The sequence below is a fragment of the Scophthalmus maximus genome, chromosome 22, assembly GCF_022379125.1.
Source record: "Scophthalmus maximus strain ysfricsl-2021 chromosome 22, ASM2237912v1, whole genome shotgun sequence".
Lineage (NCBI taxonomy): Eukaryota > Metazoa > Chordata > Actinopteri > Pleuronectiformes > Scophthalmidae > Scophthalmus > Scophthalmus maximus.
The window spans coordinates 11,602,550-11,617,903 of record NC_061536.1 but is presented as its reverse complement, the minus strand read 5'-3'; the positions used below and the strand labels follow the sequence as shown (position 1 = coordinate 11,617,903).

General features: G+C 43.7%; 1 protein-coding gene across 1 annotated transcript in view; it reads left to right on the top strand.

The window, feature by feature from the left end:
- LOC118292442 (dolichyl-diphosphooligosaccharide--protein glycosyltransferase subunit STT3B-like) overlaps positions 1–15,354 on the top strand; it is a 63,697-nt gene that overhangs the window by 32,670 nt on the left and 15,673 nt on the right. Inside the window, exons 3-5 of the mRNA XM_035621382.2 lie at positions 1,817–2,104; positions 9,537–9,602; positions 14,806–14,905. Coding sequence (XP_035477275.2) covers positions 1,817–2,104; positions 9,537–9,602; positions 14,806–14,905 — 454 coding nt within the window. The remainder of the gene's footprint in view (positions 1–1,816; positions 2,105–9,536; positions 9,603–14,805; positions 14,906–15,354) is intronic.

Sequence of the window (15,354 nt, the reverse complement as noted above, 5' to 3'; positions counted from 1 at the left end):
CCTGTTTTCTGTTCAACACGCCCTTTCTATCCTTTCAACCCCTACCGCTCACTTTTTATGCGCCTCCGCCTTTATCTGTCATCATCTCTCCTCCGCCGTCTGCCTCTGCCTTTCTATAATGTCTCGCTGTCCTTCCTTAGCCCCCCATATTCTTTGCTCTCCCACCCTTATCCGTACACACCCCCTCCCCTTTTCTTTTTTTTTTATTCAAAATCGGACGGATAAAGCCGACAGTCCTCATTAATTGTGTACGATATCGTTAAGTCTCTAAGCGCCAGGATGGGTCACACCGTTTAGAAGACAGACAAGGCGGTATCAGTTAATGTGCCTTTCTGTCTGGACCGGTCCAGCTGCCCTCTCCCTTTTTTATTTCCCTCTCTCTCCCACCCACCCTCCACTCCCCCAGAGGACGACTGTCGGCTGCTCTTTCTCCCGGAACCACAGATAAGGAAGGGAGGCGTCTCTAATGTGACGGTCCATAACTAAACGCCAGCGAGCCGCTCTGTGTCGCCGCGGGGACAATGAGTCGAGTGCATTTTCCCACGAACAGCCTTTGTCACTTTTGGTTGATGATATTTTCATAATGAACAAGCGATGTAATGCTTTCTTGAATGACAATTTAGGGAGCAGTGTCGATAAATTATGCACGTACATTTCAATCCATCAAGCCCAAAAAACAATCCACTTTGCTCTGATGGATCATGACTCGCATGATCTCAGTCATCTCTAACATTTTGGGGACTGTGGCCCTACCACAGAGTGCAAAATGGCTAATAATTATAACGGTAGTTTTATAAATGGCAGGATACCGCTCCATTAGACAAGAGTTCAATCCTCGGAGCCAGAAGGCAAGAGACACGGTTGATTTTCATTGAAGCAGATTGGTTGATGAAGCTCAGGTCTCCTAGGCACTGGCTAATTAGAGACTAGAAAACCTGAGTTTATTATCGGCGAGGCAAAGTGCACGGACTGCAGCTATAGTGAACCCACATCAGGGACATCACTCGCGCGTTAAACATAGCCTTTCTTTCTTTTCTTTTACTCCAGACAGCCAGTGTAGTGCACTGGGCCCTAATTGGATCTGTTCTCGTGTTTAGACGAGACGGGGCCACGAGGCCTCGCCTGCTCAGGCCCCCAGGTTCAACAATTTTTTAGAATAGATTTATCCTTTTACACAATTAAAAAAAGACAGATTCATCTCTTTTTTTCATTCATCATTGTACATTTTGTCAAAGATACTCAAATATCTTTGAGGTCTGGATTGTTGGCCAGACGACCTCTAAAGGAAAATTACTGAAAAGGTTGCTTGATTGGCTTTAATAATTTAAAATACATTATCTGACAATGCAAAAGACCAGGATGTGAATTGTTACTGTCAGAAAGTGAACTGTAGATTGATTTAATAACAGACGGACATGGCCTTCCACAGACTCACGCCGCGACCATGACTGAAAAATGTCCTTCAACTTTTTTATGTTTTTTTTTTTATTTTTTCATATTTATGACCCATTCTCATGAATACCATATCTCAGGAACCCCTTGAGGGAATTTCACAAATGTTCACTTGGTCTCAAGAATGAACTGATTAGATTCCTGAGGTTGAGGATACTGTGACCTCAAAAAACACATTTTTAAGCTTGAGCATTCATGCATTTGTTATGACAAAAATGCACGAGTACATGAGAACAGGCGAATATTTGTGACGTGATGCAAAAACTCTTCACGATTGATGTGAATGCACCATTATACTCAATTTCATCCAACGTTTTATATTGCTCTTCCTCTCACAACCTCTCTCTCTCTCTTCCCTCCTCAGGTTTACCCCGGGTTAATGGTGACTGCGGGCCTCATCCACTACGTGCTCAACCTGCTCCACATCACCGTCCACATCCGCGACGTGTGCGTCTTTCTGGCCCCGGTGTTCAGCGGCCTGACCGCCATCTCCACCTTCCTGCTCACGCGGGAGCTGTGGAACCAGGGTGCAGGGCTGCTGGCGGCTTGCTTCATCGCCATCGTCCCCGGCTACATCTCCCGCTCCGTCGCAGGGTCTTTCGACAATGAGGGCATCGCCATCTTCGCCCTGCAGTTCACCTACTACCTCTGGGTATGTACACTGTCTAGTGACCAGTCGATGATGATATCGAAGTAATACGCTGAATCTGTTTTAGGTGAGAAAACATGTCAAACTGAACCCCAGTTCAGCGTTGTTGTGTTTGTTACTTTATCTGCATCGCGGAGCCAGAAATGTGGCCTTGTTTCCAAATGTTGCCCGGCCTCAGATGTTGAATTATTTATCCCCAGCCTTGAAAGGCACACCAGCCATGTGGAGCCCAGGAAACGGCATGCTGCACTCACAGTCGGATGACCTTTAAGAGTAGAGATGGAAAAGATCTCAGGTTAAAGGTTGAATAGCCCCCACCTCCCACCCTATTTACCGTCCTTTCAAAACATACGAAAATGGGAACACGGCGGGCTGTGCTACAGGGCGGCTGACCTTGTTGCATTTGTGGGCATCACTGTTTTCAACGAGTTCAGGTTTATTTCATTTTTTTTCTTCTTTCTTCTTTCTTCTTTTGCTTAAAACATAATTTGTCGAGTTCAACCTTGTTTTGCAAATCAGACCTCGACAGAACAAAGCGATTCACGTATGACGAGAAAGGGTCATTTGTCTGAATACAGCTTGAATGATTTGGAGCATCTACCGATCTTCAACAGGAGGTCGAGGGAAAGAAGCTTTTCTAGATAAAACATTTCTGAAATAGATTTCACTGTACCTCAGTCTGTTCACTCTTCAGTTGCATCAGCAGCCTCACAGCCCTGCAGCTATCGTGCTGTGAACGCAGTCTTATACATTTCCAAATTTTGGTATGAAACCATCGACCTGGGTGTGTGTTTGTAATTGAAGGGCTCCGCTTTTCAAACAATTTTATCAGCCTCGATAAAAGGAGTTTCTTTCATTCTGTATTGAGCCGTATCCGTTCGGTGACACTCGCTTTATCTGTCACTTGAAAAAGCCGAGAAAGAAAATGGTTGCGCCGAGTACATGTGAAAATTAAAACGCGAAAAGGAAACTCTGAAAATGGGAGTTATCGGCTCCTTCTGGAGGTTTCTGTGTTGTGATTGTAAAGATGTTGTTTGCAACATCAACAGATAAGAGCAGTGCAATGCCCTCGGGGAATAATGTTGTTGCCGTATCAAAAGAAACAAGTTAAATGTAAAGGCACCAATTGATAGATGAAAAAAAAAAAAACTGCAGCAGAAATACTAGAAATAAATGTGGGACAATGTAGATATTTTTTTCCTATGAGCTAAAAATACTTTCTCTCTTTCTTTACACGTGTGAATTTCTAATATATTCATTCCTCTGTCATGAAGAACATGGGCAAAATTGATTGTAAGGAAATGATTTGCAATTTGCAAAGGGCTTATTTATTAAATCTGGAACTACAGAAGAGCGAGCTGCCCCCCGTCTGCCTGCTGGGTCTTTTTCGCAAACACGCAACACTGTTCTTCACCGAAATTATTTCCGTTAGCCATCATCATCTCTGGCTCTAAACCATAAATCAAATACAAATCACATGCTTTCATAGGTCTGATCCTCAATAAGGCTTCTCTCTGCCTTTTCATCACACCTGCTGCTCGGCTTACTTTGGAAACGGACGTTGTGTCTCGTTTATTTTGTAGCTCGGATGCGATGTCGTTATTTAGAAAAGATGGTGGGATGATGCCGCAGAGCCATTGAAACCAGAGGAGACTTGTGCAAACAAGCCACATGTCTGTTATTGACCCACCGTGGCTGTGCAGTTTAAGGGAGATTAATCATTCAGTGCTGCTTTAAATGAAGCGCACCAGAGTCGCAGAAAATAATGCAGACAAATGCAGCCACAGTTTTATTTAAACTAGATTGATCAATTTTTTTCATTATGCCCTTGGTGTTCAAACGTGACCGCCTGCAGCTGTTACAAAATACCATAGCTGCTCCCAACGAGGCCGCTGGCAGAGCCGCCGGAGTCCCACGGTTCCTGCAGACATGCATTTGGACGCTACGCAACGTTCAAGACAAAATGTTCAACCAGTTACTCCACAGCACAAGAGCAGATTCAGGCCACTGATGAGCCTAAACTCATCAGTTTTTGTCTTTTTTTATTAGAGGCTTCAAATGAAACGTACAGTAGAGGTAAAAGAAGCATTAACAATTTGTTCTTTACTTTTCATTTTGAGTTCATGCAGACCTTCCTGTCTCCTAGTTCTCCTTTTCTAATTCAAGTTTAACAATTTAAAGTTTTCTGTTTCCACGTCCGCTATCACTGCTTCTTTTCTATACAGCTCCTCACTGTGTTTATGGTCGGATACGATTGTGATATTTTCATGTACAATTTAACTGTGTCATTTGAATTCTCACTGGAATCGGCCCACACAGACGCACATTTCATTTCCCTCACACGATTCATCAGCCGAACTGGCAACTGAGATGTTAGAAAGGCTGATGAGCAGGAACGCTGCTGCTCCCACTCTCCTGAATCCAAGGTGGCTGTGTAAGTGGACAGAGAAGAGCTTGATTACGTGAGCCACAGGCAGCCAGCGAGAGGAAAGGCCTGTAGGCTATTTGTCGAAAAAAAAAAATGTATTTCACTTTCAAGGCGTTGATCTTCCTTTATGCCCCAGGTGTAAAGACCTGCTGCACAGTGACTTTCATCCAGGTAGAAGCATGTGGTAGGTATTACGTCATGCTCTTTTCCCCTGGTGTAACAAGCTCGGTATGGCGGTAGGATGGAGCCTTTTTTTAATCCATTCAAGGATTCAGCCATCCCAGTTAATGTCAAATTGTGCAAGGGATGCATCTCTACACGAGGTTGTCAAGGTTGTTTGTGTCGCTTTGCTCGATCGTGCCCGCGGACGACGGCTCTGTGGCTTTTTCTACCCGCTCACCGTCACTGATCTGACATCGAGCTGCAGCTCAGTGTCCATGTGGCGGGCGGAGCATGCGTGTTGTGGCCTAACACAACTGGATCAGTGTGACACCAAGCAGCTGATGAGAGTCTGCACTTTTAAACTTACAGTGCATCTTTGGGGGGGAAACATAATTAGCAACTGTAAGCAGAAAAACACTGAATAAACACATGTTCCCCCCGACACTGTTTTGCAGGGGCACTGTAGCTGCTTCCTGGCCTCAGTGCTGCCCACGACTGTTGTGATTGGTTTAATGAAACACAAATAGGCAGCAGATGATGGGTGCAGCCAGACTGCTCTCCAGCACTGATGCAGTGTTGTGGACATCGGTCTGGATATGCGAGTGTATAGTGTTGACAAGACATCAGCAGACGGCTGTTAGCAAGTTTTAGCCGCGCGGACTGAATAAAGTAGAATCCACACTGAACAGTCGACTTCCTCATCTCGTGGCCAGAGATAATATCTCGTCAACGCACACAAACCAAGCTCTGATCAGTTTGCAGTCCTTATTCCTTCCGTCCCCTCTTGTAGATATGTAGATTCACAACAAGATGACTAGTTCAGCTATCCATCCGTAGTCACAACAAGCAGTGGAAGCTTCAGCAGGTCCACATTCCTCCATTTAGATGTTTAAATAGATGTCAACCCTGATCCCGAATCATTTTTTTAATTCTGCAGCAGCCTTCAAAATCCCCCTTTCAACTTTCCAGGGCCGTCGCCATAATTATTTATCTCTCTCCTAGAAACGTGTTTCTGTGTGTGTGTGTGTGTGTGTGTGTGTGTGTGTGTGTGTGTGTGTGTGTGTGTGTGTGTGTGTGTGTGTGTGTGTGTGTGTGTGTGTGTGTGTGTGTGTGTGTGTGTGTGTGTGTGTGTGTGTGTGTGTGTGTGTGTGTGTGTGTGTGTGTGTGTGTGTGTGTGTGTGTGTGTGTTGGGTAATGTGTGTGTGTGTGTTGGGTAATGTGTGTGTCTCGGCATTATCCTAATGGCCCCTTGTCAACTTGTGTGTGTGGACAATACATCTCCAGGTGAGGCAGGTGTTTCCTCGTGGCAGCCATCACTGCCTCTCAAGTTGATGTGTCATCAGCGGAGCGGTGCCATCGGGAAAAATCCCCCTCCTCTCACCTACCACCCCTCACATCCTGCGTGCTATTTGGCAAGGGCCCCCGAAAAACAATCACCCAGGCCATGCACCACTGCTTCCCATTATCAGTCCCATTTACTCCCATTTGTCTTTGTGTTTTCCTTCCCTCCTCCTCTTTCTCTCTTCCATCTCATCTCTCCCTAATTGTCTTTGTCTTCCTTTTGTCCCCGCCATTGTTTTGTACTTGCTGCGTTCTGCTTTCTGCCTCCTCTTTCTTCTTCTTCTTCTTCTTCTTCCTGCATCTCATTATTGCTCGCTCTTCACAGCCGTCCTCTCCTCCACGCGGCACAAAGTCGCTCTCTCAAGTCTCGGCCCAATCTTCATTATCTGACTTCTTCAGTTTATCCGCTAATAACCCATTCAACTCCAGTCGCTTAATCTGTGTGTCGTCTCCCCCCCCTCTTTCCTCCTCCTCCAACACACCATACACTCTCTCTCTCTCTCTCTCTCTCTCTCTCTCGCACACACACCCTCCCATAATCTATAATTGAATCCTCCCAAACCCAGGGGAGTTGCTCTTTTTTACACCATTGCTCTTCGTTACATGAATACACACACACACACACACACACACACACACACACACACACACACACACACACACACACACACACACACACACACACACACACTGCCTCCCTCCCCCATGCACAGCAGCTACATTGTTGTAACAGTAATTCCACTCTTTCTCTCTGCTCACATTTAATTAGCCGGACTGGAATCTCACTGTGACTTCTGTGTCTTCACAAAAGGAGTGGTGGGCTCTGGGCCGGGAGGGCAGTCGGGAGAGGCGCGCTCGAACGTGCGCCGAGCGGCCCGACGCGAGGGCTGCCGACGCTGGCGCCGGCCCAGGCTGAGTGTGTACGTTGTCTGAGGGAGAACTCAGCAGTTTGGACAGTGACTCAGTTGTCCTTCCTACTCTGCCATCATGTGTTGTGGCGACTGTGCTGATGACAAAGTCCTCTCAGTTTTTTCAGTTTAGCTAAAGCTGATGTCGTCTAATACGACTAGAGCTGCAACAGTTAATCGATTAATCGACTTGTAATCGATTACTAAATTAATCACCAACTATTTTGATAATCGATTAATCGGTTCAAGTAGTTTTTATGGGGAAAAAAGTTTAAAAAAAATTGATTTCAGCTTCTTAAACGTAAAAAACATTCTGGTTTCTTTGCTCCTCTACGACAGTAAACTTAATATCTTTGGTGTGTGGACAAAACATCATCTTGGGGTTTGGGAAACACAATCATCATTTTTCGCCATATTATGACATTTTATGAACCAAACAACAAATCAATTAATGCAGAAAATAATCAACAGATTAAAACGATTACCAAAATAATTGTTAGTTGCAGCCCTAAATACAACAGAGATATTTTTCAAGTCCCTTCTGAAAACTTATATCTAAAGGGATGCCTTTCCTGACTTTATTTGATTATTTCATTTTATATAAATAACGTTTACCTTTTTTGTTGAAACAGATTTCAGAGACCACCACCACAGACAAAAACTGAATATTATAACATTCATAAATGTATGATTTTACTGTAGAACTGATTCATCAGACTGTATAAGTTCTACCAAGATGTTCCTAATAAACTGGCAGCCATGTATTAATGTCAGAATTAATGTAGATGCTGAGTTGGAGAGTAATGTATATTTTAATAGTTGTTGTTCCAGATTGCCTTTTAGCTTCTGGCAAACTACGCGAGCTGATTATGTAACACAGATCTGTTACGAGACGACCACGAGTCTTTCATCACGACTCGCAATTTAAATATCAACAGACAGTTGAAAAGACTGGATGTGTCAACTACATTCTACTTTTACAGTAAGAAAGAGGCTGCAGCAGAATTAATTACGTTTAACTCGCTCATAATACGATGGAGTGTAAGGCCCATGTTTGAGGAAAAATACATTCTGAGATTTAGAAAATTAATTAAATAGTTTAAGGAGAAAAACTTTGCAATGTTTTGAAAAAAGAAACCAGCCATTTCCTCCAAGTTCTTTCTTCAGAATGCTTTCTTGCACAATCTTTTCAACTTCCTGATACTTATGATAATGTGATGCTCATGTGCCAAAAGATCAATAAAATTGCGAAGTATAACTGAACATAATGATCCACATTCTTCATTTTAACGCAGGCGACAGACTGATCGTCTGATATTCCCCCTCTGACGCGAAGCCTAAAATGACAACTTTATTTTTCTTAATATTACAAATGTATTCTCTTAATATTATGACCTTATTCTTGCAACATTGGGACTTAATGCTGGTAATTCTTGGAATATTGCAACTTTATATAAGTAATACTATAACTTTATTTTTGTAATTTGACTATTTCGGTAATATTAGGACTTTATTCTTGTAATAGTATCATTTTTTACCTCCTTTCCTTCAAGTGAGCCTAATGCTAATATGCCGTCGAAAATATCAGTTTGACTATATTAGACTCTAATGTGGCATTGCAGCCCAGTTGATTCACTTTCAGGTTCTTGATCTCGTAAAATCGTTGTTTGATTTGACTGATGTGACAGTCTTCAGTTGTAACACTGCAGAGCCGACAGAACTCACTCACAGTAAGCGGAGCTCTTTGTAAGAATTAACTTTTTTAAAAGCGAAATGTCTCTCCCGAGTGGACTTACATTAAGGAACCAGCGAGTTCGCTGAATAACGGAGAGTAATTCCTGGCTCTTATCATTACAATCATCGGTTATGATCGGAGGAGAGAGGGACAGAGAAATATCAAATCAGACGTATGCACTATGGGGGAGGATTAAAATCAATAACCACAGTGCATGTAATATTAAAATCACCCCGTGTGCCCTTGAGAAATAAATATCATCTGAACGAGGCTTTGGTCCATTTATACAATCCCGAACAGAGCAGAAGACAGAACTAAGACATCATCATTTCCACAAACAAGTTCCCCCGTCTTAATGTGACAGGATGATAATCAGGTCGCCTCAGACCTACTTACTGTGGCCTACCTCAACACACAGGGAAGTCTCTGCCCGAGGATGGTTTATTTTTGTCTTCAGGCGTTTCTGCGTACATCTGCAGTGGGAAGCGGCGCCCCGGTGTGCATCTGTCTCTCTCTGCCGCTGATTGATTGATTGGCGGTTGATCTGTCTGCTGGGTATCTGGACGAGACGAGAACACCTTGGTCTAGCGATCATTAATTGTCCTCATCAGCAAAATCTCACGCGCTGTCGGGTGCGATCGTTTCTCCTGACAACTGCAACATCAGTGAACATTTTTGGTGGAGAAGGTTTTATCCCATTGTAATTGAATGAGAACACTGTGTCATTAAAACAGAGAATATGCTGCCTGGGCCTCTTACGCTCCAGTTTCTGTGTCCCTGAACCACAAACTGATGTTGAGGCTTAATGACACAACATACATTCTCATTTCACCTTTTGTTCTTTTTCTGTCTCGGTCGCAGGTCAAGTCGGTGAAGACGGGCTCTGTATTCTGGGCTATTGGCTGTTGTCTCTCCTACTTCTACATGGTAAGAATATCAACATAACAAACACAACGGGTACATACTTACCACTGGCTGCTTTAGACTGATCTCACCTGTGTTACCTGGACAAATCAAATTCTCTTATATAGTCATTTTTCAAGCAAATATGCCAAACTTTACTTAGTTCCAGTTTATTATTTGTTAGGATTTTCTTCTTTGTTTTAGGCTGTTGATCACTTTTCCCAATTATAATGAAAACAGTAATCTGACAAAACCAAACAAATGAAATTTAAACAAATAAAATAATTAACAGAATATTCGATCAGCCTTAGTTTTAGTTTATTTAGTTTATTTTAGTTTACTACGTCTCATTCAGCCCAATGGCTCTTGTGGTTATTGTCCTGTTATTTATTTGATATCAATAGTTATTGCCCTAAACAACACTTTTGTTTGTCTTTACTCATATTGAACTGGCACGGGCTGATTCTGGCACACTGCGATCACACGACAGTTCTCATACCTTCTGTGTCATGTACGACCTCCTCCTTATTGTAAAATCATTTCAAATGTCTAGTTCTTCTGATCTGCCATTTTTCAAAAACACTGCGTCACTGCATGAAAACACCGTTACATGTGCTGCTGACTCACACTGACCGAAGCACTGGAGGTCCACACGCTTCCTGTGGGCGTTAAGTGGAAATCGAAAGATATATTTCACAACAGATCCCACCGTACGTGTCCATTGGAGCCATTTCCAGTTCAGGGCTAGTTCTTAACAACAAATTCTGCGGGTGGAGCGGCCGGTCCTCTGTCTGCCACGGACAGGCCAACACATGGAGCACTTCAGCCAGTATGGCGTCTGCATTATTTATAGATTCAGGCACCAGTCCACTGAGGATTTGATGAGAGAGATTAGATAAAAAGATGATCCAGGCACACTGCCTCAGCGACAGATTGTTTGTGTATGTGTGTGCGAGTTTTAGTGCCCATGATCTCCAGCTTCTTGCCCGTTCCAGGCTAAATCTCTGTGGCCAGCAGCGAGATAGATGTCAAATGAAACAGATTACCCAAATCCAGCTTCATCGATCACACCGGGGCCTCGGCATCCGGTGGCGGTAGAGAGGATTGCAGAGACCAGATCAGGCGAGTAAAGGAAAGACGAATAGGAGACAAAGGAAGAGAGAGAGAGAGAGAGGTGTAGACAGTTGAGGATAGAGGGGACAGAGAGATGGAGACAAATATAGAATAATAAGACAGAGGAGAGAATATATAGTGATGTGCGACTTCCACACTGTCCTAGTCAGAAGCAATGGGAACATGAATCTCCATGCTTCTTTCTCCCTATTACTACTTCATCTCCTCAGTGATGTGATACTCCTCTGCCTCACACTGTTGCAGATCAATCTTTTCACAGGGTGTAAGAAAGAAAAAAACAGTCTCCATTTTGGTCCTGCACAAAAAGTGCTGCATACACACAGTGACCCACCCTATCACCTTACGCTGTCATTTCAAGCAGGATATAGCCAAGGCTACATTTTCCCAGGGGTTTAATTGAATGCGGCGGCAGATATGGAGACGGGAGAGGCCGAGACCTCCTACCTGGGTATTGGCGTGATCAGAGAACGAAGGGGCAGAGGGGGACGAGATTAAGAAGTGGATCCGAGCAGTCATAGCCCACTGATAGACATGAGCCACGGGAACCAGTCGGGTAGCTCTGCAACATCCTCCTTTCCTTCCCCGGAGAGGTGAGAACAAGAGAGGCTGAGGGTGGAACGAAGGGATAAACAGAGGACGGAGCACAAAGCAGAATTCTGGGACATTTTGTACAAATGCTCACAATGAGCTCAAGAAGATGAACCCACCGACCCCAGGTGTGGGTCAAAGTTTTCCATCTATCCTTCTCAATATATTGGCCCTAGATTTTGGTAGGAGTTGAGTAATATGTTTTTTTTTCCAAGGGACAATACGGAATATTAGTAATCAAGGAAACCTTGACGAGAAAAGGTTTAGAAAATCTTATTGACAAAATGAAGAGTGACTCCAAACTCCCCACACAAAATGTCATTATCTTTTCATTATCTTAAACAATTTTCGAAAAAGACTGATTATAACCTTCATGAAGGGAGGATTTTTTTTTTTGCATTAGACTGCATTAGTATTAGCAACATGTCCCTGATAAACTGCCACCTGGGTGTATATTTGTGTTCATCAGTATGCACAGACTGCAGAGTGCATGACTCAAACTGAATTAGTTGCTCTTGGAGCAGTTCTCCCCCCGGGAATGTCGTATGTACGCCCGGTAGCCCGAAGATGTTCTTTTCTGTACAGCAGCTAAATAACCAACTGTCCACTGAGACTTACAGTAGTGTTGCTAAAGCCCTCGTTGCTCTTTGTTTTCAATTGTTTAATAAACGGAGACCTGCTTGTTACTTATTTCAGCAGTGACTGGGATCAACAAAGGAGTTTGTTCATACGATTCTGGTGCTGAGTATTGCGATGTTTATTGCAACTTCGGCGATATCTGCCGACGTACTTCAGCTCCACTAGTTCACAAGAGCTGCTCACTTCTGCAAAGGCGCCTGATTGGTTACATGTCTCGAGTTTAAATCAGATTCATGTCATAAGTAAAAGGCGGGACAGAGTGGTGTTGACAGAAAAGGAGAGATGGCATTGTCAGATATTTTATTTTCATTGCCAATCCAATAGAAAAAGGAAAGATTTCAATAATCATACAAATGCAAGATATATTGGATCCGATATTCAGCTCGACAGCTGATGAACCATAATAAAGGACAAACAGTTCCAGTTTTTACAATAAATTTTATCCCTCCAAAAGCTGATGTCATTCACACATTCCCATGATCCGCCGCTGTACTTTGTTTATCGCTTATTGCAAATTATGAGCATGCTAGCACACTGCACCAAGATAGGGAACGTGGGGAACATTATACCTGCTAAATATCAGCATGGTAACATTGTCATTATGAGCGGACACAGAACGATCCCTCGTAGAGCTGTTTATACACGGCTGTGGAGCTTGGATACTCCTGTTTAATTATAAGTGAGTGATAATGTTTAGAGTAGAATATTACTGTGGTCAGGGGGAAAGGTCCCAGCAGGGGACTGGCCTTTGCTCAAAATGTACCCATCTGGCGATCAGCATCCGAGTCATATGCAGACACGCACCAACCTGCTACTCAGCAGTATAATCTGGATTCACAGAAAGTGTGTGTCGCTGTTCGGTTGACCCTTTGATCAGTAAATCCTCTTCAAGTTGTATTTAATGAACCAGAAATTCACTCTGTTGGAGAGAGGATGTTTTTAATGTCGAAACGTGTACACACACGCACAAACTTACACAAACACGCACACACAGTAAGCCTCTTCTCCCCGTGGCATGCTGGGTCCCCCCATATACTGTTGAGACGTGGCCCCGTGGTCATCAGATAAGCCCGCTATGAAATGCAGCGAGCGATAACGGCAAAGACTTTGCTCCCGCTACTCTCAGATTCCTGCCCTCGGCCGTTAGCCAGTGGCTCCGGCGGATCTTTGGCTGTTAATACCATAATTTCAAATGGAGCAAGTTCGTGCTCTCTCTCTCACACACACACACACACACACACACACACACACACATTTTGTTTTTGGTCATGGGCATTCATCTTTGCATGGTGCTCTGCGGTGACCAGATGGCCACTTTTCTCCCAATCTTATTTCCTCCAGTCGATTGTGCGCTCTGCTGGCTTCACCATTTATTACGGAGATTGCGGAGGTAAATCTGCAATGACGCCGCATTGTGGAGCTGGATAAATAACAGACGATATATTGAAGTTACAGTATTTACTAGTCTCTTGACGTCTTTTAAAAAGAAAACCATTCAAGCCAAAATCCAAATGCCATTTGGTTGTAATCCTAGTTTTTTTTTTGCTTCCCTGAACATTTGCAAATAGCGACTGTGGGAATATTTCCAGTCAATATTTTTCATCCCGCTGACCTGGCTCCGAGCCTCGATCACTGGTGCCCAGCTAAGTATCCAAAGGGGAGAAATAAGCCTCTAAAATAATGTTGCGTAACTTTGACTCTGAGTCAATAATGAAGCTCAGGGAGTCGATATTTTAAAAAAAGGTTTTAAAAAGAAAAGAAAAGGTTTTACTTTAAAAACTGGTGCAGTGGCCTTTTTGTTGGTTTGTCTGGGAGAACAGACGCAAACTTCTGCCAAAAACATAACTGTACCTACAACATTTTAGCAAATAACTTATCCAGGAGTTTTTCTTTCATTAATGTTTCGATCAATGAATCACGATGCCCTTGTTTTGTCCTGTGACTGTAAGTGTAGCGAACGCCCTTTTCGTTGTACTTAGCTGGTGCACTGGGGCCCTTTGTGACGAGCTGTCGTTGATAAAGGATTAAACGGTTTGTGTTTATTCAGCCTCTTGTCATCGCCGTTTAATAAATTTCTCCTCCGCTGTCTATCCGCCTTTTTCAATTTCAAGTACTTCTCAGCACTTCCACCTCTCCTCGTCTTGCTCTCTGAATTCATTCTCCATGCTCTTTTGACTTTCAGTCTCTCATTGATTCCATTTGCCCCTTTGCATCAGTAAAGTACGGGCAATTGTAAACCGCATTCATCGCCGTGGTAATTTGTGGACCTAAAAAGCAGCTGATGTGTAATTTAAGTTGGTTAAGTTTCTGGTGCATCTCAGATTTTACATCTAACATGATTAAGATTGCCGTGTTTTCAGACATAACCTGCAGATAATTTAGTTTGCTGTTCACGTATGAAGAACGGAGCAAGAGATTGTCTGGGTCAGATATGTTTACAAGAGCCATGGTACAGCGCCCACTCGCATGCCTTGAATCTTCTGGAGATTTTCCTGCTTGTTCTCACATTGGCTCATTCGGGATTTTTTTCAGAAATTTGATTAGGCAGGAAAAGTTTCTGGAAAATGCTCCGAGCCACATTTGCATTCTAACAAACAGCCCGTCCGGAAAATGTATTTTCCGTTACTTCAGTTTCTAAGTCGAAAACTATTGATTCATTGGGAAAGTAATCAGTGGGCCCATCGGCAATGAAGATGGTAGTTATTCGCATGCCTGAGTTCTGTGAAGTGAGAAAAGCCCTAAGGCTTGATTGCATTAAACATGTCCAGTGTTGCCAGAGGTTAAACATCGATTGTAGGAGTCGACTCTGCAGGAGTGGAGGACTGAATCCACTGACGTGTCTTGTGTGTTTGTGTGTGTGTTCTAGGTGTCGGCGTGGGGAGGCTACGTGTTCATTATCAACCTGATACCTCTGCACGTGTTTGCACTGCTGCTGATGCAACGCTACAGCCGGAGAGTCTACATCGGTAAGATGCACACGAGCAATTAAACCTTTAGTGTTTGACTTGATGTTTAAGACTCTCCCACATACAGCAGCCGAAATGGAAAATCGTTTTCAGATCCTCTCCCATCAGGATAGAAAAGCATTGCAATAACGGACGAAAGCGCTCCTCCTTCCCCGTGCGTCTCTCCCGACATCGTTCCCCGTGTATTTGACCCCGAATCGAGCTCAAACGCCCAGTCAAGCCTGCACTCATCGCTCACTTCCATAAGCATTCCATCATCGACGGCGCAGACACCCACACAGCACTTCACAGTAAATGCAGCCACCTGCTACCTGATTCTCGTATGTTTTCTTTATTTTTTTTCTCCAACCACCGCACACACACACTCGTGAAGTGGAGGGGTTTGTTATTCCGCAGGAACATCCTGGTTTCCCGGAGCACGTGGCCACACCGGCACCTTATCCGTCTGC